Below are 25,875 nucleotides of genomic sequence, written 5' to 3' on the forward strand. Positions count from 1 at the left end.
TGAGAACGCTTTAAACACCAGTAACAGGATCAGGGTGTACATGTATGCCCTGCATCCTTAAGTACTCAGTTATGTACAAAAAGTTAGTCAAATAAAACCTATACAAACTGGGTATCGTTGTAATGGTGTGGATCTACAGAATAAAAGGTAATTCTTCATTTTTACCAAAAAGTAATCAACAAGCAAAATATCAGCTAAGGGTAACCCCCCTGCGGATGTGCTGCATGTGACCCTACCCTAGAGGTGTTATCCAGGATTAGAAAAAACACACAAAAACAGCACCACATCAGTCCTCGGGTTGTGTGTAGTATTGCAGCTCAGCTTCATTCAAAATGAAGAGAGACAAGTTGTAATATCACAGACAACCTGTGTGGTGCCGTTTTTGAAAGAAATTAGCTCTGTTTTTCTATCTCCAGATAACCCCTTTATTGAAAAGGTAATTTGAAATTCAAACAAAGACGTTTACATGGAAAGGAAATACAACAAACGAAAGGATTAAAAAGTCTTTTAATTATACACATGTGGTCACAATTTTGCCTTTTAAAAAGATCATTGGAAAATGTACATAAGGCCGCTTGTAAATGTACATCATCTATAGATTATTGATACAATGTTGTATGTTCACCAAAATTGACAATAATTTACATAAGTTTTTTTTTTCTCCTCTTGGCTTTGAGCAGGCTAATGAAAAATACAGTACTATACAAAGCAAGCCACTGGTCTTCTTACTCGTGCGGCTCTCCCCTGTGAACAGAACTTATATACATGGACATATATATATCATTTCTACTCACTAAGCACAATGTACTGCATTGATTCCTATCAACATGTTAGAGCCGCGGTGTAGAAACAAGAACGGGTTCTCCAGCGCTAGATAAATAGAGAAGCTGGTATTTATATATTTATATAGACTTTTTTTACCGAGCTGTAGAAAGACTGGTTAAAAAAACAAAACAAAACCAAAAACTTGATTTTCAAAGAAATTTACATTATACAACACTATTTGCCAAGGCAATATAGAGACACCCAAATGTACACTAAAATGCAAAAAAGTTTCTGCCCCTTCCCAGATGAAGGGGTGAAAACGAAGTAACATATACAGCAAAAAAGGTTTACAAATGTACAATCTGTACAACCAACTACAAAATAAGCAAGGCTCGTATTAAACAAAGACTGTAAACGGTCAACTACTCATTTAGTTACACTTATACAATACAAAGCAGATATTTATATAGGACCCAAAAAGGAAAAATTACAAACAGAAAGCCATTCGAATATATATATATATATATTTATATATTTTTTTTTTATCTATTTTTTACCATGCGCGAAAAGGACTTTTATCCACTATCTAAATCTATACGATTTGGCTAGTTATGACAGCAGAACAAAAAAAAAAAAAATTATTAAAATAAAAATAAATCACACCACTGTGTACATATAAAAAAACAAAAAAAAAACAAAACAAAAAAAAACTACCACTGCAGAGCTAAGCAATGATTCGTCGTCAGTGCTTCAGTAGGTGCTAAACAGGAAACAAAATGGAGTCGTCTTCTTTTTTTTCGACTCCTATATTTTATCTGTGGATTCAGAAGGCTCTGGACAGAATTTTATTGAGCCTCCCCCAGGGGTTGCATTTAACAAAGGAACGCATGGAAGCCTATGTTGCATGCTAACTGCATGATTTTTGCACCAGGTCCCTTTTTTCAGTGAATACAAGGGAAAACGAAATAGTTAATAGGCCTTCATTACTATAAGCCTCTCAGATGGTGCATAAATAACATGAGGAAAAACTGAAAATAGCCAGTGCTATACATCAGCTATCACTTGTTTTCAAATTAATAAGAAAATAAAAGAAATGTAAGAAGAAAAGGGGAAAAACAAAAATTACAGCTGTTGTGTATACACACACACACACACGTCTTTCCAGCAGGCAGTAAAGTGAGCTAAAGCAATACTTGTATTGCTGGACCTTAAAGGGGTTATCCAGTTTAGAGAAATGTATCCCCTATCCAAAGAATATGGGATGAGTGTCAGATCACAGTGGGTCCGACCACTGCAACCCCCCCGAGATCTTCTGTATGGCACTCCAGCACTCCTAGAGCACGGCCTGGGGGGTCCGCACCTGCCCTCCATGCATCTCTATGGGCACGCCAAAGCACTGTATCTCCGGTTTTGCCATAGAGATGCATGCAGGCTGCGTGTCGACAAGCATTCGGACCCCCTGCAATATTATACTTAGCCCCTATCCTTTGGATAGGGCAGTCTTTCCCAACCAGTGTGCCTCCAACTGTTGCAAAACTCCAACTCCCAGCATGCCCGGACAGCCGAAGGCTGTCCGGGCATGCTGGGAATTGGAGTTTTGCAACAGCTGGAGGCAAACTGGTTGGGAAAGACTGGGATAGGGGATGCATTTTTTCTAAACTGGATTACTCCTTTAACTTCGCTTGGCTACATTTCATTCCGGTCTAAAAACAACGGTGCTCAATCAGCAGACTACAACTCCTAGCATGTCCTTGTAGTTTAGCATGGCTGAAGAGAAGTAGGTTGCAGATCAATGATTGCATAAAGTTTTGGTTGCATCCAATTCCTACATACACAGTCCAAGAGGATATTTTGAGGACTTGAGCAGCCATTCCTAGACAGGTAACCTACTAATCGCCACTATTTTGGAGGTCACTGCAGTTGGACGGATGGACGTTTGTGTAGTAACTGAGGCTGCTGCCCCTCAGAAGATCCTGGAAGGAGTAGTCCAGGAATTTCCATAAAACACCACTCTTTTAGTCTAATCTTAGACAGTACCCCTTTTATGCATAAACATTCTTATTAGGGTTGTCTGGGTTTGGACCATGTGTTTTCGTAATGCACTTCCCACACCGATGGATCTCTGATGGATTGCTGGTGCCTACTGAAACTGTGCCAGGATTCAGGTTTTATGTGCACAAAAAAAACTGTCTTGCATGACCTATGCCACTTTATAAAAATGTAAGCCACAGTAAAAAGTGCGGCTTTAAGATGTGACATTGGGCCAGAATTCTGTTGCATGTTTAAGCTAACAGTTGTCCTAAACATAGACTAGACAGTCAAAGGCAGCATTTCCCAAAAAGGGTACCCCCAGCTGCTGCAAAACTACAACTCCCAGCATGCTGGGAGTTGTAGTTTTGCAGCAGCTGGGGGTACCCTTTTTGGGAAACACTGCCTGGTTGGAAAACACTGGTCTAAGGGTACGTTCACACGATGGAATTTATGTGCAGAATTCCACACAGAAATTCTGCAGCAGCAGAGTCCCATTGATATCAATGAGATTCTGCTGCACTGTTCACACAGCAGAATTTTCGTGCCAGAAACTTCAAGTTCTGGTGTCCGCAGGAAGAATAGACATGTCCACGTGCGGAGTCCACACAGAAATGCATTGCCGTCAATGAGATGGTGCATTTCCGAGCGGTCCTAGTGCCAGCATGTTCTGCCGCTACTCCACTGTCAGGGGAATGTCCGCACGGACATTCTCTCGTGTGAACATACCCTAAGAATGTGCCAAATTTATTAATATTATTTAAAATGTCTAAGAATTAGACAGTTTAAGTAAATGAGGGCGACTGTCTGCATTGAACTCCATTGTTTGTTTTTCTGTTACTCCGCCTGGAAATGCATACGAGATATCAGGACTGCTGATAAACAGGAGCTTAACTGTATGTAGGAGAATTGAAGCCACGGTCCTATATGTCTGTGGAAAGATACTTGTTTAAGGAGGAAGGGGCAAGGGGGAGGATAAGTTTAAAAGGGATAAAGGATAATATGTCACAAAATAAGATGACATCTCTATTTACAGATTAACCCTCCGAGCTGATGGGAGACTGACCCGACCGGCAAACCAGCATTATTAAAATACTGTACTTTCCCTTTAAAAACTACCACTTTTTACAGGAACTTTACAAGGTAAAAATTTACAAAATATGTGACAGCTTGATACAATTACATCATTTACAGGCTCTGGTTTTGTACTAGCTAGGCGGCTGGGTAAGTCTCCCACGGTGGCTGGAGGGAAGCCCCAAAAAAAGGTAGTCAGAAAGGGATCACAATAAATAGTGTGGTACACATCAGCTAAGGTAAGAAATAGCGAAGGGAAGGAGGGTCGGAAGGTTCCTCGTTCATGACAGGTGTGTTCTCAATTACTGGCTTTCTCTACAGCATGCCGTTCGATGGTCCAACCATCGGCCCCAGGTCGCTGCTAGTCTTCATGTAGTATTTCTCCAGCTTGGCCAGTATGTGCTTCCCATAGGTGTATTTACGCAATGTTGTAATGTGTGGTCGGATCTATTGGAGGAGAAAGAAAAGCTGGTTATTTTGATTTATTTGAAAAAAAAGGAGGTTTTTTTTGTACTTACCGTAAAATATCTTTCTCGTAGCCTTCATTGGGGGACACAGGGGCCAATGGGTATATTCTCTTGCCACTAGGAGGCACTGACACTAGGGAAAAAAAGTTTGCTCCTCCCTGACAGGATATACCCGCCCACTGGAAGTTAGGTAATCAGTTTTGTCACAAAGCAGTAGGAGAAGCCAACCAAGAGACAAGTCCAAAGGAATCCCAAAGAAACACCCAAGAACTGGAAAAAAGGCTATCCAGACAAGAATGAAGACATGGGTGGGTGCCGTGTCCCACAATGAAGGCTACAAGAAAGATTTTATGGTGAGTACAAAAGAGAAATCTCCTTTTCTTGGTCGCTCTTCATTGGGGACACAGAGACCATGGGATGTACCAAAGCAGTCCCTGGGGTGGGAAGAACACCACCAGATGAATGGAGTCAGTCCAGAGACTGAACCCCAGCTGGCCGTAAGACTCACGGATGAGACCCTGGGCTAAAAAGGCAACCAAGGCCTGGAACTGAGCATCTGGCAGTTCCCACTCTCAATGGAGATGGACTGGGATGCCATGGAAGGGACCTTGGACCCTGCGAGAAAGAGGGGGGTGCAGATTGTGCAGCCACGGAGTCATCCTGGCCAATGTATAAGGCAACAGAGCAGGCAACTGAGCCAACCCGTATGGGGGGGGGGGGGGGGGGGTGCTGCTGCGAGGTCCATAGAACCTGCAGGAAACGCCCACACCCCATCTCTTAATGGCACTATGCACCACAACTGAAGTCGCAGACTAAAGAGATGAAGGACAAATGGGGCAGGTGATCTGCCTGGTGGATGAAAAAAATATGCAGACAGTCTGGCTAATTGGCATAGGGACCGTGGACACGCCGGTCCTGTCCTCGGAACCACACACTGAAAGTGGTTTACCAGCCCATATCCATGGTAGCAGCAGGCCTGTGGAAAGGGACCTGGGAAAGTAGGGAACCCTGCGAAGCACTACGTGGTGCATTGTGACAGGCCCATGGAGCAACATGGGGTCCCTTGCTCAGAACTACACCTCGGCAGTAGGATACCTGAATTTCCGCCAAGGCGTGGGAAGTGTAAGGTAGGTGACGCCACGCAGTAGTAAACCACGCAGACCACCGCCTGGTTGACTGGTATAGGGTTCCTGAACGCAGTTCGGACGATCTGATGGGCGACCCTCAAGCAGAACAAAGTCTGACTGACTGACGTCAGTCCAGTGTACCTGCAGGGGACCCTCTTCCAGATTGCTCCCACCAGCAGTGAGGTGCTGGAAACTCCAGCCATGCACGCGGCAGCTGAGGGTCGGGAGACCGAGTGCGTCAGAAACCGTGCAGACAACAGTCTGGCTGAACGAGTACACCTCCAGGTGCTGTCGAAAAAGGAACTACAGTCATATTGCAGATCCCTGTGCCCCCTTGGTTGCAGGTGGGAGGTCGGGGAGCCATAGGAACCATGGATAGAATCCCCGCCACCCTGGGAGATCGGGGGAGGCTGAAGAGCCATGGATGGTATATCCCCATCGTCCTGCATAGGGTCCATAGGACAAGTCAGGGCACTACTTCGGACACCGCGCACTGGTAGTGGGGTACTGGAACTCGAACAGCAGTGACATCAGGCATGTGAGAAATGACAGGCAGCGGAGGAACCACGCAGACCACTGGTATGGGTCCATAGTATGCAACAGGTCACTCCGTCGGACACCTCGCACTGGCCGAGGGGTACCGGAATGTCAACCGCGGATGCGGTAGATATGAGATCGGTGACCTGTGGAGGAGGGAATCATAGTGTATGCATACGCCAAGAACCCTCCCCTGATGGATTACCGTCGGAGGAAGAACCCCAAAAGGAGACAGCCTCTGACATCCCTGGTAGCGTGAACAGCTAATGCAGTGCCCTAAGCGTGGAGGGCTCGCTGCGGGAGGAGGGGCGGAGCCAAGCTCCGTTCATGAGAGGTGCAGAAAGGCGCTGGGCTTTTCCTATCCGACGCTCCCAAGACAGTGCTGACAGAGGGGAAAGAAAGTCCTCCCTCAGTCTCCAAATTCGCACGCCGAGCACGGGGAGAAGGGGGGCGGAGCTACCTGCCGCCATTATGGGTTCTGCTGGCCAGCAAGTGCCGGAGGAGATCTGAAGTAAAGAAAATCAGTGGCCGCAGAAAGTACAGGGAGCCACTGCAAAAGCCGGCGGAGCTGCCCTGGTACAGGAACGGCCGTAACAGAGTCCACTGGCGAGCGAGCGGGCAGGCAAAGGGGATAATATACTCACCCACGGTCTTCATATACTCCCCCAGACAGATTCAACCAGCTTATAGCCACGCTGCATCATACCAGGCTAAGGTAGCGGGGTGAGCAGGGGCAGTGAGGGACGTGGACCCAGGGTACAACCTCCAGGCACTGGCCGTTGACGAGAAGGGTTTAACAGTACATACTCTATGTCTGTGCCCCTTTGTCGCATATAAGGAAACAGGTTGCACCATGCTCCTGAACCCCCACCTGAAAATGAGAAACAAAATGGAAGGAAAAAAAGCTAACTAAACAGACCTTACTAGAAAATAATAATAATAAAAAAAAAAAAAGAGGCCAGGTCTGGGGAGCTCCAGACCTGTGTCTTGCCGCCTACTGACACTAGCTAAAAACTGATTACCTGACTTCCAGTAGGCGGTTATATCCTGCCAGGGAAGAGCCGACTTTTTCCCTAGTGTCAGCGCCTCCTAGTGGCAAGAGCATATACTCATGGTCTCTGTGTCCCCGAATGAAGAGCGACAGGGAAATATTAGATTTTAAATTCTGACAGATGTTGAGGGTTTGTTCACGCGGGGCCAATACAATGTAGATTTTAGGCAGTGTAGCAGCAAAAGAGAAGGGATTCACAGAAATCTTATCCAAAACATTGCGATAAATATCCAAACATAAATTTGCCAGTGGTGCCGTTTTAGGCCCACAGCCTGTCAAACTAAGCTGCAGATTTTTTCCCATGAATTGATATAGGGAAGCCAAAATCCACAATAAATCCATAGCTATTGCAGGTTTTGCTGCAGTAACACAGCTGATTTAAATACATTTATTATATTCCTCGACAACAGTGTTTTCCAAACCAACGTGCCTCCAGCTGTTGCAAAACTACAACTCTCAGCATGGCCAGACAGCCTGTGGCAGAATTACATGCAGAAATTCTGACGTGTGAACATAGCCTATGGGTCTGTTGACATGGGCGGATTTTGTGTGTACTTTGGCCATGCAAATCCGCAGATCTTACTACTATTGACTTTAATGGGCCTGCAGAAAATCTGCATATATGTCACTGCGGATGTTCTGCTGACCCATTGAAGTCAATAGTAACAAAACCTGCAGCAAATTGTCTACAGCAAATATGCAGGAAATTGTCCCATGTGAATGGATCCTAAAGGGTTTCATTATTTTTTATTTACTTTCTTCTCATATATAAATATCCCCTTTCTTTTCAGTTTCTGCTCAGTTTGTTACCATAATCTTTTAAAGGTTGGTTGTTTAACAGAGGAGAAACTTTCATTTACACAGCCAAAGACCTATATGATAAAATTCTGTCTGCCTGCAGCTAGTACTATGTGGAGCTACCTGCATATGGATTTATACCTGTTCCAGGGGATTTCAACCTTTGACCCTTGCAATGTTATTTCCAGCAGTACCACAGACTGGAAACAGAGTAGCAGCTAAGACATGAGACTTTCAGTCGGATCCTCTGCGATCATATTTTTATCCTCTATTCTGTGGATAGAGGATTTGTTGTGGGTGAGACAATCCCTTTAATGTCTTTACCTTATGCATGATGATTTTGCGCTGAGCTGGCTCTGCCATATCAATCATCTTCTGCACCACGTAGTTTGCATACTGGTCCTTCATCATGGTGTATAAGGCACTGTGAGGACCATCATTCTGGCAGCACACCTCATCAATCAATAGCGCTCTCTCTGCACGGGATGAGTGACTGACACATTTCTCTACAACATTACTGCGGAGAGAAGGACAAATAAAGATCTGAATACAGAACTGACAACACATGCTGATATAAACAGTCATATAAGCTGACCTAATGATTGTAAGTGGCTGCTTCTTCGTATCCGTCAACCTAGCCCCCCAAATATATTCATGGCAACCCGACTCTCTGCATGAATGTTGTGTCGACCACGGCATGAAGCTGTGGCCAACACCCCCCTCCATGCACCTCTATGGGAGACGGGGAGATACATGAACACTATCTCCGAGATGCAGCTTTATGCGGTATAGGACAAGTTTTGTTCTACTGCATAACATCTTTAAACCAAGATTTCTCTGCTATGCTCAAGTGTTTCAGCATATAAGTGTGTATCTGGATCCCTCTTCTTGAATCTGTTTTATACTGCCTGTGGTCTGGGCAGCATGAACAGGTGATGGGTTGCCTTCAAGTTTTTGTTTGCAAAGAAAAGAAAAACCTTGAAGTATATAGACACTTTTGAAAATCTCACAAGTTACAGCAGTGTTTCCCAACCCAGTCCTCAAGGAACACCAACAGTCCAGGATTTTAATTTTTCCCTGTTCTATTTCAATGGAGTAACTGAAAAAAGCCGGAATGTTGGTGTGCCTTGAGGACTGGGTTGGGAAACACTGAGTTACAGGATAGTTGCATAGATAGACATTAATATCTGCTCGCTCTAGTGAAAGATTGATGCCCAGAATTATCAGTCCGAGACAAAAACGGAGTGTTTGTCGATAGCTATCAATCACAGCTCAGCTTTCATTTCACATCAAGTTATTACTATATGAAAGCTGAGCTGCTGATTGGTTACTATGGACAAATGGTTTCTATGGGCAAATTACTCCAAGTTTTTTTTCTGACATATTGATAAACCAGGGCCTAGATCAATCAGTACTTTTATGACTAAAGACTTTTTCTGGCTGTCCTGTAAATTTATCTTAAAAATGATTTTTTGTGAACATGAAATTTTACCTGGCAAACTTGTGCTGACTCAACGCCAAGACTTTTCCTCTAATTTCAGACACAATTTTGCTTTTGTCCTCTGATCGACCATGTTCTAGAACATGCTGGATGACATAATTTCCATACTGATCCTACAATACAACAAATAAAGACATGAAGCACAGATTAGGTCTAGATGATCACCAGTGTGCTCCCCAATTTACATATTAGGATTTTTCGTGATATCTCAGGAACTAAACTACATGTAGGAAAGTAAAGTTCATTGTGATCAGCGTCACCTGCACAGTACAGCATCACACAGTACCAGCAGGTTCGTGCAAGTAAAACTGGTCAGTTTCCCTTAACCTGTTCAGGACCCATGACGTAACGTTACGTCATGAATCCGCTCCCGATCTATAACACGGGGCCTCGGCGTGGCCCCGTGTCATAGAGGGTCGGGCCCGGCCTCTAACAATGGCAGGGACCTGTGGCTAATAGCGCGCGGCACTGATCGCGGTGCCGCGCGCTATTAACCCTTTAGACGCGGCGTACATAGTTCAATGCCGCATCTAAAGTGAAAGCATGCCGGTTAGCTCAGGGAGCTGTTCGGGATCGCCGCGGCGTAATCGCGGCATCCCGAACAACTTACAGGACAGCAGGAGGGTCCCTACCTGCCTCCTCGCTGTCCGATCGCCGAATGACTGCTCAGAGCCTTAAAAGATCATTTAACCCCTCCCCTATTAAAAGTTCGAATCACCCCACCTTTTCCCATAAAAAAAAAAAAAAAAAAAAAAAAAAAAAAACTGTTTAAAGAAAAACAAACATATATGGTATCACCGCGTGCGGATATGTCCGAATTATAAAAATATATCGTTAATTAAACCGCTCGGTCAATGGCGTACGCGCAAAAAAATTCCAAAGTCCAAAATAGTGCATTTTTGGTCACTTTTTATATAATGAAAAAATTAATAAAAAGTAATCAATAAGTCCTATCAATCTAAAAATGGTACCTCTAAAAACTTCAGATCACGGCGTAAAAAATGAGCCCTCATATCGCCCCATACGCGGAAAAATAAAAAAGTTATAGGGGTAAGAAGATGACAATTTTAAACGTATTAATTTTCCTGCATGTAGTTATGATTTTTTCCAGAAGTCCGACAAAATCAAACCTATATAAGTAGGGTATCATTTTAATCATATGGACCTACAGAATAAAGAAAAGGTGTCGTTATTACCGAAAAATGTACTACGTAGAAACGGAAGCCCCCAAAAGTTAGAAAATGGCGGGTTTTTTTTTCTATTTTGTCTCACAATGATTTTTTTTTCCGTTTCGCTGTCGATTTTTGGGAAAAATGACTGACGTCATTAGAAAGTAGAATTGGTGTCGCAAAAAATAAGCCATCATATGGATTTTTGGTTTTTTAAAGGCAAGGCGGAAAAACGAAAATGAAAAAACGAAAATGCAAATACGGAAAAACCCCAGGTCCTTAAGGGGTTAAAGGTACGTTCACATGGGAGCGAATCCACAGAGTATTTGATGCCGCAAAATGCGCTGCTGGAACACACAGAGTTAAAGGAGTACTCCGGTGCAAAACTGTTTTTTTTTTATCAACTGGTGCCAGATTAGGTGCACTGGTGCAAGTTAAACGGATTTGTAAACAACTTCTATTTAAAAGTCTTAATCATTCCGGTACTTAGCTGCTGTATGCTCAAGAGGAAGTTGTATAGTTCCTTTCTGTCTGACCACAGTGCTCTCTGCTGACACCTCTGTCCATGTCAGGAACTGTCTAGAGTAGGAGCAAATCCCTATAGCAAACCTCTCCTACTCTGGACAGTTCCTGACATGGACAGAGGTGTCAGCAGAGAGCACTGTGGTCAGACTGATAAGAAAAAAAAAAAGAACTTCCTGTGGAGCATACAGCATCTGATAAGTACCGTACTTGAAGAATTAAGATTTTTTAAATAGAAGTATTTTACAAATCTGTTTAACCTTTCTGGCACCAGTTGATTTAAAAAAAAATGTTTTTTCCTCCGGAGTACCCCTTTGAGGCAGAGTGAACTCACTGCTGCTGCTGCCGTAGCTCTGTGTGTCCACTCGTGACTGCTTTGGGGAAATCTGCAGATACGAGCGGACACACAGAGCTACGGCAGCAGCAACAGGGAGATCGCTCTGCCCTAACACTGTGTGTTTCGGCAATACATCCTCAGCATCAAATAGGCTGCGGATGCGCTCCCGTTTGAACATACCTTGAAATGGAGATCTTATTTTATATTTTACAGCTAAAGGTGGGTGGGATAAAAAAATAAAATAAAACCAAAAAAACACTATGTAGTCACCTGCCCCTGATCTCCTGCTTCGTGCTCCCCTTTAGACAAATCTGAAATGCCTGAAATTTCCTGTGTGTGAACAGGAGAGCAAAAGGGACTTTGCAGTAGGGACCAGCCCCATCGGAACACAACCAATGTGGGCTCTGTATCTGGGTAATGAAATTGGGTTTGGCTGGGACTTGGGGCTGTAATACGGACATGAAAATGGGGCAGTATTACATCCCTGTGAAATAAGCCTTGATCCTGATGACAAAATCATCCCACATCTCCATCTTCTAATAGTCCTAACTTTTTTTTTTTATTAATGTATATAAATGGATGTCACCATTTTGAGGTACCACTGAATTTTTCATTTTAACCTTTATATTGTTCACCATGTGACAAAAATGACATTATCTTTGTGTAGCAGGTTCATACGATTACAATGATACAATTTATATAGCAAATATCAGATTACCTTTGAACATTAAAAATTATTTTAAAGGGAATCTGTCAGCTCTATTTGCTTCCAAGCTGCAGACACAATGGGATAGCTGATAGGGCATAAAAGAAAAAAGCTGATTTTTTATGCTTACTGTAAAATCTCTCTCTCTGTGGATCCATTGGGGGACACAGACCGTGGGTATATGCTGCTGCCACCAGGTATATGCTGCTGCCACCAGCCACCACACTAGGCAATAAGAAAAGTCAGCCCCTCCCAGCAAGATATACCCACCCGCAGGCACCTGAACTTATCAGTTTAGTCCCAGAGCAGTAGGAGAAGACCAACAGGCAAGAAAAAAAAAACGGTTAACTGCCTGAGGAAACCGCAGAATAAACATTAACTGACAGGTAACAACCAGGAACACCAGAATAAATGGGTGGGTGCTGCGTCCCCCAATGGAGAAAGATTTTACGGTAAGCATTACTACTTTTCTTTATCAGCTCCATTGGGGGACACAGACCGTGGGATGTACCAAAGCAGTCCCCGGGGTGGGAAAAAGTTTTTTTTTTTACTTAGGTGGAAGGCTGGACCACAGCCACCTGCAACACCTTGCGACCCAGACTAGCATCAGCAGATGCAAAGGTATGTACCTGGTAGAGATTCGCAAAAGTGTGCAAAGACTATCAGGTGGCCGCCTTGCAAACTTGCAAGGCTGAAGCCCTGTTGCGGGGAGCCCAGGAGGCTCCGACAGAACGAGTGAAATGAGCTGAGACCCTGAAAGGAGGAGTCTTCCCCTTGCAGCGGTAAGCTTCCGAAATGGCAGAAAGGATCCACTGTGAAATGGTTGCCTTCGAAGCAGGAGGCCCCTTACAACGACCCTCTGTAAGCACAAAGAAGGAGTCACACTGGTGGGGACGTGGCCTGGATTCCAGTGTGAGCGGACATACGAGTTGAGAGCTCCCACTACCCCACCACCATCTACCCTGATCTCTCTCCCTTCCTGGCCGGTCTTCTTGAGTCTCGGTCCCTCTGGGGTCTGGGATAGCGAGGAGAGGCTGTGCTCTGGCGCTTCTGTGAGATGCAGGCGGTCTCCAGTGGCTGCGGCCTGTGGCCGTGTGCAAAGGAGCTCCGGAGCTGAGGCGGAGGTTCCCTGGGGCTGGGCTGGTGGTGGACTGCTGTGATGTCTCTCCCGTCTCTTCTCTGTTCCAGTACCCTCGGGCATCCTGAAAGGACAGGCCATCTTCAGCCTTCGTGGGCGGGGCCAGTGTGTAGCTGCTCCCGACAGAGGGAGAGGGTGCTGACGTCACCTGGTGGAACTGGGCCGGAGTCCTCTGAATATCTCTGCTCTTTGCTGCTGGCTCCCTGAGTGAGTACCTCCATACCCTGGCTGGCCCTGCTGGACCTTGTGGTGCTCTCCCTGTCTGCTGTAGCCCGCCTGTACGCTGAGGGGCCTTCACTGCCAACTATATACCCTAGTGACTTTCTACCTGCTCTCTGTTAGGAGGACTGCCAACAGGAAGCCCAGACAGAAAGGGCTTTTGACACCCAAGCAGAAGCGAAGGTAGGAAGTAAAGATTAACCTGCTGCTTCAAAGGTGAATTTTGCCAGATTTTCAATCCTCTTGTTCGCTGGGTCCTTAAAGGATGCTGCGTCCGCCAAAGGCAGAGTAGTCACCTTTGACAGGCGGGAAACTGGAGGATCCACGGTTGGTGGTGAAGTCCATCTTGCAATGAGGTCCTGGGCAAAAGGAAACTATGCCCGAACCTTTTTAGTCCCTTGAAAGTGCTTGTCAGGATGCTTCTATGCTGTTTCCAGTAAGGTGTCAAATTCAGCATGAGAGCAGAAAACCTTAGGAGAGGGACGGGAGCAGTGGAAGCAAACTCCTGGAGCTGGTTCCGAAGTTCCTGGGTCCTCTAGGTGAAAGGTGTCCGTGATGGCCGAGACCAAGTTGTCTACCATGTCGGATGTTCCGATTCGGTCCTCTGAGTCGGAGGCAGAACCTTACGCCTCATCTTTCAGTATCGCAGGAGACTGGAAGCGGGTGGAGGCAGCCTTGGATGAAGGTGAAGCAGACCTGGTATGCAGATCTGGAGACCTAGGACAGTGACCAGGAGAGTGGCCCTCAGAAGAGGGGCGTTTTCGGGGTGCCAGGGAAGAGGAGCGAAACCTATGAGGAGAGCGCCTATTCCGGCTTCCGGACTCTGGAGACGAGCCAGAGGAGAAACCCGCTTGTGAAAGCACCTAACATAAGGAGAAGGAGGGCAAGCCTCCCTGGAAGGAAGACCTATCCAATGCAGTCCCCATGGAATAGGAGACCTGTGCCAGGTCAGAAATAGACTGGGAGAGTGAAGACACCCATTCTGGAGGGAGAGCAGAGCCCACAGGTTCTGGTGGAACGTCCTGGGAAGATCTACCAGGAGGGCCGGGGCGTGCAGTGGTGCAGGTAGGACAAGTGGGTTCAGCAGAACCACAAGGCATTTTAGTTTTGCAGCCCACACAGGCATAATAGGTGACCAGGGCCGCAGGGACCTGTCGGGGGGGCTTCAGCTCTGGGTTTGGACATAGTGCAAGCAAAAGTAAAAATGGAGCAGTCTCACCCAGTGTTCCTCAGGAAGAGAAGAAGCAGGCTGTGTGAAAAGCCGGTCCTCAGCAGAGGAGAGAGGGAGGGCTAGCTCAATGAGGAGGGGGGCAAGACCAGTACCAGCCAGGCCCTTATTGGTACAAATGACCCATGCAGCGGGCGCCCGCACTGATAGGTAGATACCAATACCCCCAATACGTGCACTGAAACGCTATAGGACAGGAATCCCAGCCGGTGGGGAGTAGGCGGAGCTCAACTCCGTACGGAGAATGCGCCACGGCCATCATTAAAAGAAGTGCGGCTGGGAGAAAGGAAAGCTGTCGGCCGTGTGCGAACTGCGCGGCCGACAGAGAACAGAAGCTCCGGCGCTCTGGTCGCATCGCATATGTATGCGGCCGATGTGAAAATAAGCCGGGTGCATGCGCACAAAGCAGGGCTGTGAAAATGTCCTTAATAATGTAAAAACACATATTGAAATGTCCTACACCACCATTGATGTCCCCAATGTTCAGAATGGCCGAGCTGGAGACTGTACCTAGGGGGTTATAGAGGTTGAGAATCCTGAGCAGGACTAGAAACCTGAAAAGAAAGGGCGAGAAATACTTACCTTGTCCTTAGAAAACTTACCTAATGAAGTCTTCAGTCAGCTAGTAAACACCTGCATCATGCCGGGCTGAAACGTCGAGACGAGCAGGGAAGGTAGGGGGACCCGGACCCAGAGGTACAACCCCAGGTGCTGACCGGTGGCGAGAAGGGGTTGACAGTGCATAACTCGATGCCTGTGCCCCTTCTTTGCAAATGGGGAAACGGTTAATGCTATGTTCCTGAGACCCCACCTAAAAAGAGAGAAATAAAAGGGAGAGAAAACTAACTAAACATGCCTAAATTCAAAAATAAGAAAAATAAGTGACCAGGTCTGGAGTGCTCCAGACCTGTGTCTGCCTCCTAATGACACCAAGCTAAAACTGATTAGCTCAGGTGCCTGTGGGCGGGTATATCCTGCTGGGAGGGGCAGACTTTTCTTATTGCCAAGTATTAAGCCTCCTAGTGTCAGCAGCATATACCCACGGTCTGTGTCCCCCAATGGAGCCGATCGAGAAACCTTGTTTCCTGGTGGTAGTTGCCAAACATATAAAATCTCCCTTAGGCAAGTGTCAGGGAGGTGGGACTAAGTTGCTAAAGTGGTGCAGTCTAGCATGCTTCCTCGCTTGCCTTCCCCTCCCAGTCCCTACTTTTCTGACATACTAAGTCCAGTACGTCCGTCATAGAGGGGCTGGAAGTGAGGGAAAGCATGGAGACATTCTAGTCTACTACTGCAAGACCCTGCATTGCCTTACCCTCGGACACTAACTGGCCTTTATTTAAAGAAAAGTGGTGTACAACAAGCCAAGAAATTATATAGATTATACATACAATGAGTGTTACCTGCACCAGCTGTTCTGTGCTCTGATGTAATTCCTCCAGAATGGGCATAGTCTGCTCGACTGTACAGTGCTCCAGAATGCGCTGTATGACTCTGCAGCCATAAGGATGAGTGGAAAGAACATACACCTGAGGATGAAAGCAATTTATCAGTACGGCTGTGCAATAAAGACATTTGGTTTTATTCCTCCCCATGTTGTGTCACAGCTTCATCTTTATTGTATACTCTAGATGGACTTGTGAGGACAGAGAAAGGAAAACTAAACCCCAGTTAGTACATTGAGAACAGAACTTCTCATACTTTAGTAAAAGTTCTTTATTTTTGTTTATTTCCAGCAGATTAGATTTATGGTTTTCTGTCTACATACACAAGCAAGGTTCTTGCATTTCCATAAGCAATGCTACATTCCTTTAGGAGTGTGTTTTAGTCATAAGGTCTGATGAAGGTTGAGCCAACCAAATACTTTTACTATAAACCTGACCTTCTGGAACTATTCAAAAATAAAGAATTTACACTGAAGATTATTTTTTTGTATTATATGCAATTCAAAAGATGATAACTGTCTGTCATGCCATAACAACAAGCATCATAAACTGACAGCTCTACATACCTTCAATGCACACTGGGCTGTGTTTATACGTGGAGGAAAAACAATAAAATAATAATAAACACACGATCCCCCTAAGGCTAGGTTCTGGTGTATATTCTGGTGTTTTTGGAAAGTTGCCACTGCAATTTTTGAGCCAAAGTCAGAAGTGGATCCAGTAGGAAGGAGAAGTTCATGTCCTTATTTCCCATTTCTATTGAATACATTTCTGGCTTTGGCTCAAACACTGCAGTGGCAGTTTTCCAAAAAAATAAAAATAAAGAAAAAACCTATGTGGAAACCTAGCCCAAGTGAGAGTGAACATCTCTTCGATTTCTGCTTTCACTTGCTGTTTCCCCATTTAATGACCCTAGACCTCTTTAATAATTTTGAGCATTACAATGCTACAGTCTCTCTTTTATTACTGCAATAGCATTCTAGAACAAATTCTAGAATAACAAATTCTAAAAAAATAAAATGCACAAATCCTCTTGAGTATTTCACTTCTGATCTCCTCCTCTTGGTGAATATGGTCCCTTATAGCCTAGGCCCTCAAGAATATTGGGGAATGGGCAGAGATCTCACACACCTGTCCTTTAAAGGCATCTATAATGAACTGGAGGGACTGTGGCTGGACACATTCAATACATTTCTGAACCACGTGGTTTCCATTCTGATCCTTCACACACTTCAGAACATGTCCGTCCAGCTCCTTCACCATTTCACTCTGCAAGGAACACAACAAATTTAGATACACTGTGCTGAATAAAACATTTCATTTAAATGGACACTGTCATTAAAATAAGTTTTTCTCTATCGGCTCCATTGGGGGACACAGACCGTGGGTGTATGCTGCTGTCTCTAGGAGGTGTGACACTATGGTAATAAAAAAAGTCGACTCCTCCCAGCAGGATATACCCACCTTCAGACCCTGAGCTAATCAGTTTAAGCTTAGTGTCTGAAGGAGGTGGACATGGTCTAGAATTCTCCAGACCAGGTCTTCTGATTTTTTGTTTTCCTAGTATAGGGACGTGTTAGTTTCTTTTATTCCTTTTTCTTTTCTGTTTTCAGGTGGGGACTCAGGGACTCCGGTTCCCTGTTTCCCCATTGCGAGTAAGGGGGCACAGACATTGCGTATATGCGCTGTTCACCCCCCCTCGTCAATGGTCAGCGCCTGGGTTGGTTCCTCATGGGTCCGGGTCCCCCTATTTCCCTGCTCGCCTCGTTCGCGCATAGCAGCCCGGCGTGATGCAGGTAACTAAGCTGACTGAAGACTTCACTGAAGACTCCATTAGGTAAGTTCTTCTGACTGAGGTAAGTACTCCCCCCCCCCCCCCCTTTCTCCTCAGGTGCGGACTTGCAACTTCTGGAGACCCCCTGTTTTGGCCCACCTTTTAAGGTTATGAGGCTGGCTTACTGGGGATGGGGCTTTTATTCTGGACCTTTATTCTGGGGGAGCAGTGGCATCTGAGGAGTATATGTTTTTCACTGGAGTGTGTGTGTGTGTGTGTGTGTGGTTACTGTGTTTAGACTGCAGCGCCTTATACGCGGCTGACAGCCGCGGCGCTGGTATGAGCCGGGTGCTCTCAGCGCCAGCTTACTTTCGCTTTCTCCGCCAGCGCCTTATGTGTGGCTGACAGCCGCGGCGCTGGTTCGGGCCAGCCGCTCTCTGCGCTGGCCTACTTTCGCTTTCTCCGGCAGTTCCTGCCAGCGTATCGGCTGCTTCTTCTCGGCCTGTCCTTAGCTCCGCCCACAGGGCTGTCGGAGCTCTTCTGAGGCACCAAATAGCCTCCAATCAGCGCCGTGGGCGCGATTTTCAGTCAGAAGGGGGCCAATTAGTTAGTGCCTCTGCTTCAGGCGCGCCCCCCTCTGCACCAAAATGCCTGGCTCTACCGAGCCCACTTGCCCTGCCTGCTCCACTGCTCTCCCAGACCCACTGATGCCCCTGCGGTTCCGGTGGGTTCAGCCGCTCCAGCCTGGGTTTCTTCCCTGACCCAGTATATGGCTGACTTGACCCAAGTCTCCTGTTCGGTGGCTGAGGCCTCCCAGGAAGTGGTGTCCGCCTTGAAGGGGTCTTCCCTGCGCAGGGCCTCTGAGAGGGCCCGCTCCTCGTCTCCACATACTTCACGCTCTCACAAGCGTACTAGGGGTGCCTTGTCTGACTCTTCCATTGAGTCTTCAGATAGACGTGAGCGTTCCCCTCGTGGGTCCCGCCCCCCCCCCGTCATCTGGGCACAAACGTCGCTCCTCCAGAGGACGTTCTCGGAGTAGCCGCTCTGCCATGCCAGAGCCGCGTACCCGGTCAGGGTCGCCCCCCTCCAGGACTGCCTCTACTCGTTCCCATTCTCCTGGTGAACTGGTGGACGAGGCTTCCGAGCCGGCATCTGACTCAGAGGACCGCTCGGACTCAATTGCAACGGTGAACTCATTGGTGACAGCCATAAGAGACACCTTTCACTTAGAGGACCCAGGATTTTCAGACGTCAATCCAGGAGTATCCTTTCATCGTGCTAAGCCAGCACCTCAAAGGTTCAGCTCATACGCTGACTTTGAAGACATTCCGGAATCTGCATGGAAACATCATGACAAGAGGTTCCTGGGAATCAAGACGATTCAAGAACGTTATCCATTTGACAAGGACTTTGTCACTAAGGTGGTTTCCCCTCCCTCAGTGGATCCACCAACCTCCCGGATCTCTAAGGCGACTACACTGCCTCTGGCAGATGCCGCTGCCTTCAAGGATCCCACGGACAAGAAGGTAGAATCCTTAGCGAAGTTTGCCTCTGAAGCAGCTGGCTCTCCTCTTCTTCCCATCTTCGCCTCGACATGGGTGTCCAAGGCTCTGTCGGAGTGGTGCCAAAAGCTCCATCAGGATATCTTAGAGGGATCCCCCCCAGAGGATCTATCTGCTCTGGCTCTCCAATGCTCTAAAGCTGGGGACTTCCTGTGCGCAGCTTCCATGCAGTCAGCCCGTTATTCTGCCATTGCTGTGGGTCACCTAGCGGCTCTCCGCCGCTCTATGTGGCTTAAAGCTTGGAATGCAGATGCCGCTTCCAAAAGGTCTCTCACTGAGCTTCCTTTTACAGGTGGCTATCTTATTGGCAAACGCCTTGATGAGATTATCTCTGAGGCAACGGGAGGTAAAAGTTCCTTGTTACCTCAAAATAAGGCTCGCCCTACTTCCAAAGGAAGTCCATTTCCTTTCGGTCCTCTGGCTCCAGCAAAGGGTCCGGGCAGGCGCCCTCGCGGGACAAGAAGGCTCCTTCATTACGGGCACGCCCGTCTTGGAAGTCGGACTCCAACCAGTCCGGCCGTTTTGCGCCCAAATCAATTAACCGCAAACCCACTTCTGAGGCCCCCACCCGCGGTTTCTTCTCGGGTGGGAGGTAATCTCTTAATATTTCGAGACATCTGGACCTCACACATTCAGGACTCTCGGGTCAGGGACTTGGTGTCCAACGGTTACCGAATCGAAATCGCCTCCCTTCCGAGGGATCGCTTTTTTCGATCCCGTGCCCTCCGGTCTCCTCCTCTGGCGAAGCAATTTCGAGCGGCTCTCCAGTCTCTGCTTCTCCAGGGGGTCATCGTTCCCGTTCCTCCAGGGGAATGGTTTCAGGGTTTCTAGTCAAATCTTTTTGTGGTCCCCAAGAAGGACGGTTCTGTGCGACCAATCCTAGACCTCAAGCGTCTCAACCGTCACCTTCTTATCCGCCACTTCCGAATGGAATCTCTCCGTTTGGTGGTGGCGTCCCTGGAACAAGGGGAGTTCCTTCATCGGTGGACATCAAGAATGCCTACCTCCATGTGCCGATATTTCCAGGCCATTATCGGTACCTCCGCTTTGCGGTTCCGGAGGGGCACTTTCAATTTGTAGCCCTCCCCTTTGGTCTGGCCACGGCTCCTCGGGTCTATACAAAGATCCTTGCGCCAGTGATGGGCCTGTTACGGTCGAGGGGAATCTCGGTGATACCGTACCTGGACGACCTTCTCATCAAGGCTCCAACCAGAGCCCAGACTCTGGAAAATCTGGACGCCACTCTCCACACTCTGGATCGCTTTGGGTGGATGGTCAACCGGGACAGTCAGTCCTCCGTCCTACCTAGTCCCTAACCCTCCTGAGACTTCGATTCGACACGGCCTCTGCTCGAATTTGTCTCCCGCCGGACAAACGTCTGGCGCTTCGGTCGGGGGTCCGCTCCCTTCGGACCAAGGTCTCAGTCCCCACTCGCACTTGTATGGAAGTCCTGGGTCGGATGGTGGTGACTATGAAGGCCGTACCCTTTGCCCAGTTTCATTACCGCCCCCTTCATCTGACGATTCTCTCTCGATGGAACAGGTCTCCTCTGTCCCTCGATCGTCAGATTGTTCTCCCTCGCAGGGTCCGTCAGTCTCTGCTCTGGTGGTTCCGCTTCCCCCTTCTTCTCCAAGGGCGGTCATTTCTTCCTCTTCACTGGCAGGCTGTTACAACGGATGCCAGCCTGTCGGGCTGGGGCGGCTGTTAAGGGATTGGACGGTTCAGGGACTCTGGCCTCCCCGAGAGACCCCGATTCCGATAAACATTAGAATTACGGGCGATTCTTCTTTGTCTTCTTCATTGGGAGTCCCGTCTTCAGTCCCGTCCTGTCCGCGTCCAGTCGGACAACGCCATGGCTGTTGCGTACATAAATCGACAGGGCGGCACTCGCAGCTTGGCAGCCATGGCAGAGGTGACCAAGATTCTCACCTGGGCGGAAAGCAAGGTTCCGGTCATTTCAGCGATTCACATTCCGGGAGTCGGTCCTCACCCGACCCCGGCGAGTGGCCTCTACATACAGAGGTCTTCGCGCAACTATGCGACCTCTGGGGCATTCCGGACGTGGACCTCTTCGCGTCCCGGCACAATCGGAAAATCCTTCCTTTTGTGTCCAAGTCCCGGGACCCTCAGGCTCTGGCTGTGGACGCCCTAGTGATTCCTTGGATGGGGTTTGCCCTACCCTATCTGTTCCCTCCCCTTCCGCTCCTTCCCAGGGTACTGAGGAAACTCAAAGCAGAGAACATCCCCGCCTTTCTGGTAGCTCCAGATTGCCCCCAAAGGTCGTGGTACGCCGACGTAGTCAGGCTCCTGGACGATGCTCCACTGTGCCTTCCGCTCAGTCCGGACCTGCTCTCTCAGGGTCCTCTTTGCCACCTTAATTTACAGTCGCTGCATCTGACAGCGTGGCGGTTGAGACCACGGTTTTTAGGGCCCGCGGGTTCTCTTCCAAAGTCATTCACACCATGCTCAGGGCTCGTAAGCCCTTCTCCGCAAGAATTTACCACCGTACTTGGCGGTCTTATTTTTGTTGGTGTGAAGCTCAGGACTTCTCCCCGGTAACCTTCTCAGTTCCCAGTCTTCTCTCCTTTTTACAGTCGGGTTGGAACTGGGGTTGTCTCTCAGTTCACTTAAAGGTCAGGTTTCGGCTCTTGCTGTTCTTTTCCAGCGGCCCCTGGCTTCTAATTCTCATGTTCGGACCTTCCTTCAAGGAGTGGCGCACGCTGTTCCTCCTTATCGGTCACCCTCTCCCCCTTGGGACTTGAATTTGGTTCTGAGTGCCCTCCAGGGTGCACCCTTTGAGCCCCTTAGAGAGGTGTCTCTCCGCCTCCTTTCTTGGAAAATGGCGTTTCTTGTTGCGATCACCTCCATGTCCTCCCGTCTTTTTGTCCTGCTCCTTCTCATCCTAAGGAGCGCTTACTACACAAGCAGGATGTAGTTCAGGCTGTTCGGTCTTATCTCTCCATCACTTCTTCGTTTCGTCAGTGTGATTCCTTTTTCGTCATTACGGAAGGTCGTCGCAAGGGACAACCTGCTTCCAAGGCCACCATTTTTCGGTGGATTCGGTCTGCCATTTCAGAAGCCCATCGCTGTAAGGGGAAGGTTCCTCCTTTCAGGGTTGTGGCTCATTCTACCCGTTCTGTTGGGGCATCCTGGGCTCTCCAGAATAGAGCCTCGGCCTCGCAGATTTGCAAGGCGGCTACCTGGTCGTCTTTGCACACTTTCTCGAGGTTTTACCGAGTTCATACATTCGCATAGGCTGATGCTAGTCTGGGTCGTAAAGTGTTGCAGGCGGCAGTGGATTGGCCATCTGCCTGACTGCTTATCTGCCCACCCAAGGGACGGCTTTGGTACGTCTCACGGTCTGTGTCCCCCAATGGAGCCGATAGAGAAAAGGAGATTTTTGTTTACTTACCATAAAATCTCTTTCTCGGAGGATCCATTGGGGGACGCCCTTTTTGGAATTCCCTTTGGTTCTCTGTCCAAGGGTATGTTCAGTTATGTTTTTTCTTCTGGTTCTTGGACAGTTTTGGGTTTTTCTTTGACATGTTGGTCTCCTCATATTGCTCTGAAACTTAAACGGATTAGATCAGGGTCTGAGGGCGGGTATATCCTGCTGGGAGGAGCTGATTTTTTTTTATTACCATAGTGTCACACCTCCTAGAGACAGCAGCATACACCCAAGGTCTGTGTCCCCCAATGTATCCTCCGAGAAAGAGATTTTACGGTAAGTAAACAAAAATCTCCTTTTTTTGCATAAGATACAGCAGGCGATATAAATAAGATTTGTAATTTACTCCCTGTAACTTTCCTGTTCGAGATAGGGTCTCACACAAGAAAAAGTAAGCCCACCCGGTAAGATGATAAATTCTGGCAGAAGAGGTCTTCCGGGCGCGAATCATGGTGCGAATGACTTGGGCAGACAACCCCTCGGCCTTCAACACCGCGGTTTCAACCGTCACACCGTTAAACGCTGCAAAAGTGAATTCGGGTGCCCCGAGAGAGAAGATCGGGTCGTCTGGGAAGACGCATGGGAGCGTCCGCTAGGAGGTGGATGACGTCTGCGTACCACGTACGCTGCGGCCAATTCGGGGCTATGAGAATCATGGAGACTCTTTCCGCCTTGAGCTTCCGGATCACTCTGGGAAGAAGAGGAAGCGAAGAGATACGGAAGCGAGAAGTAAGACCAAGGGATCACAAGCGCGCCCACGACAAGTGCCAAAGGGTCGCGGGATCTGGATACAACGTTGTGAACCTGCAGTTCTGGTGGGACGCAAACAGGTCCACGTCCGGAGTCCCCCAGCGGGAGCACATCGTTGCAAACACCTCCGGATGGAGAGACCACTCCCCGGAGTAGGCTGTTGTGTGACTGAGAAAGTCCGCTTCTCAATTGTCCCCTCCCAGAATGTGGACCGCCGAAATCAAGGGAACGTGGCACTCCACCAAGAATCCTGGCTACTTCCACCATCGCCAAGGCACTGCGGGTGCCCCCCTGCTGATTTATGTATGCCACGGCCGTGGCGTTGTCCGTCTGTATTCGAACAGGAAAGGACCGAAGAAGAGACTCCCAATGCCGAAGATAAAGGAAAATTGCCCTCAGTTCCAGAACGTTGCTTGGGAGACCGGACTCCTGGTACACTCCTCCCCAGCCCAGGAGACTGGCATCGGTCGTCAAGACCCGCCACTGGAGAGGGAGGAAGGTACGACCCTCCCGGAGAAGAGGCGACTGAAGCCACCAGAGCAGGGAGTGGCGAACTCCAGGGGACAGCCGGATGGGATGATGAAGAGAAAGGGGAGACTTGTCCCATTGGAACAGGATGGCTAGTTGCAGGGGACGATAGCTGAACTGGGCAAAGAGAACTGCCTCCATGGACGCTACCCTCCTGCCCAGGACCATCATGCAAGTTCTGATCGAGACTGGAGTTGCGCGGCAGAGGAGGCAAACTCCCTCACTCAATGCACATCTTTTGTCCGCTGGAAGCCGAATAAAGGTGCCCCTTCACACAGAGGAAGACTTGGAGGAACAGGGCTTAAAGGAAAAACAACCTGACCGGGCACGAGACTTCCAGGAGGCCTGAGTTTTAAAGGAAGGAGCCTTCCGGTCCTAAGAAGCCGAGGCTTTGTCTGTTCGGGGTCGAGGCAAACCAAAATGGACGAAAGGAAGAGACCTTACGGCGTGAACCAGTACGCCTACAATGGTTTTACAGCAACAAAAAAAAAAAAAAATGTTTCCGCCCGTGGCCTAAAATTATTTCATCCTATCGCTTACCAAATAACCGGATTCCTGAGAAAGGAAGTTCCGTAAGAGAGCATTTGGAAGCGGCTTCCACGTTCCATGCTTTGAGCCACATGGCTCGACGCTCGACCTGGTTACCAGAAGCGAAGGCCGCACAGCAGGCTGATTCCAGGGCTGCCGAGCAAAGGTAGTCACTGGCATTAGAGATTTGATGCTCTGTGTCATCAAGTTCTGCAGGAGACTTGGAACGGACCGTATGATCCCTTGAGCGGGACGAGGTAGAGCTGGAACCCAGTGGAGGAGACCCTGAGCGGCTCCTCGGGGAAGGGGAACGGGAGAGTGGCCAGCTGCGACCAGCAGGAGAGCTGGAGGAAGAGCCATGCCTTTGAGAGGAGGCCAAGCACTCCTTTCTCGGGCGCTTGTGAGGAGAGCGCCTGGAGGAGCGGAGCTGGGAAACCGCTGAAGTGTCCTGGACGGATAGCTGCAAGGAGGAACGCTCCAGGGCGGTAGCCACCACCTGCGATACCCGCACCAAATCGGTGATGGACTGAGAAAGGGCAGAGGCCCATCCTGGGGTGGGCTCAGAGGCCACACGCTCCGGCGGACTGTCCTGAGGGTGGATGATGGGAGTGATACTTACCACTGAGGCTGATATACCGACAAAGGTGTCTTCAGCCAGTATGGTGCTTCGCTGAATCATGCCCGGCCGCAAAAGGCAGGGGGCGATTAGGGGCCAGAGGGGGACCCGGAACCAGGGTCAACCACTTAAAACTGACCCTTGGCGAGGGAGGTTAACGGAACATACCTAATGTGCCGTGCCCAGTCTTCGAGTGGGAGACCAGACAGCGCCATGCTCCTGTCCTTCTAACCTATGGAAAAAAAAAAAAAAAGGAGAAAAAAAAAAAAGACCTGCGTCTGCCTCCTACTGACACTATGCTAAAACTGATTAGCTCAGAGTCAGTGGGCGGGTATATCCTGCTGGGAGAAGCAGACTTCTTTTTTTGCCTAGTGTCGCCTCCAATTGGCAAGCAGCATATACTCACTGCTCCTGTGTCCCCCAATGTAGGCAACAGAGAAACAGTGTTTTCCAAGCGAGGTCCTCAAGTCCCCCCAACAGATCACGTTTTCAGGATTTCCTAAGTCTCTCACAGGCGATATAATGGAGGTGATGCCTGATGCGCTGACCACAATTATATC

General features: G+C 48.2%; 1 protein-coding gene across 7 annotated transcripts in view; it reads right to left on the minus strand.

The window, feature by feature from the left end:
- Positions 1 to 495: 495 nt before the first annotated feature.
- The window catches only part of PUM2 (pumilio RNA binding family member 2), a 117,129-nt gene continuing 91,749 nt past the window's right edge, over positions 496 to 25,875 (minus strand). For 4 of the 7 annotated variants that reach the window (XM_056564268.1, XM_056564267.1, XM_056564265.1 and 1 more), the window contains exons 18-22: positions 17,241 to 17,378; positions 16,056 to 16,193; positions 9,340 to 9,461; positions 8,172 to 8,364; positions 3,159 to 4,314 (exon numbers count right to left, since the gene is read on the minus strand). In XM_056564268.1, the coding sequence (XP_056420243.1) occupies positions 4,183 to 4,314; positions 8,172 to 8,364; positions 9,340 to 9,461; positions 16,056 to 16,193; positions 17,241 to 17,378 (723 nt within the window). In that variant the 3' untranslated portion in view covers positions 3,159 to 4,182. The other 3 variants (XM_056564270.1, XM_056564266.1, XR_008890988.1) reach the window with 2 other exon arrangements.

This window comes from Hyla sarda, chromosome 3 (genome assembly GCF_029499605.1).
Source record: "Hyla sarda isolate aHylSar1 chromosome 3, aHylSar1.hap1, whole genome shotgun sequence".
Lineage (NCBI taxonomy): Eukaryota > Metazoa > Chordata > Amphibia > Anura > Hylidae > Hyla > Hyla sarda.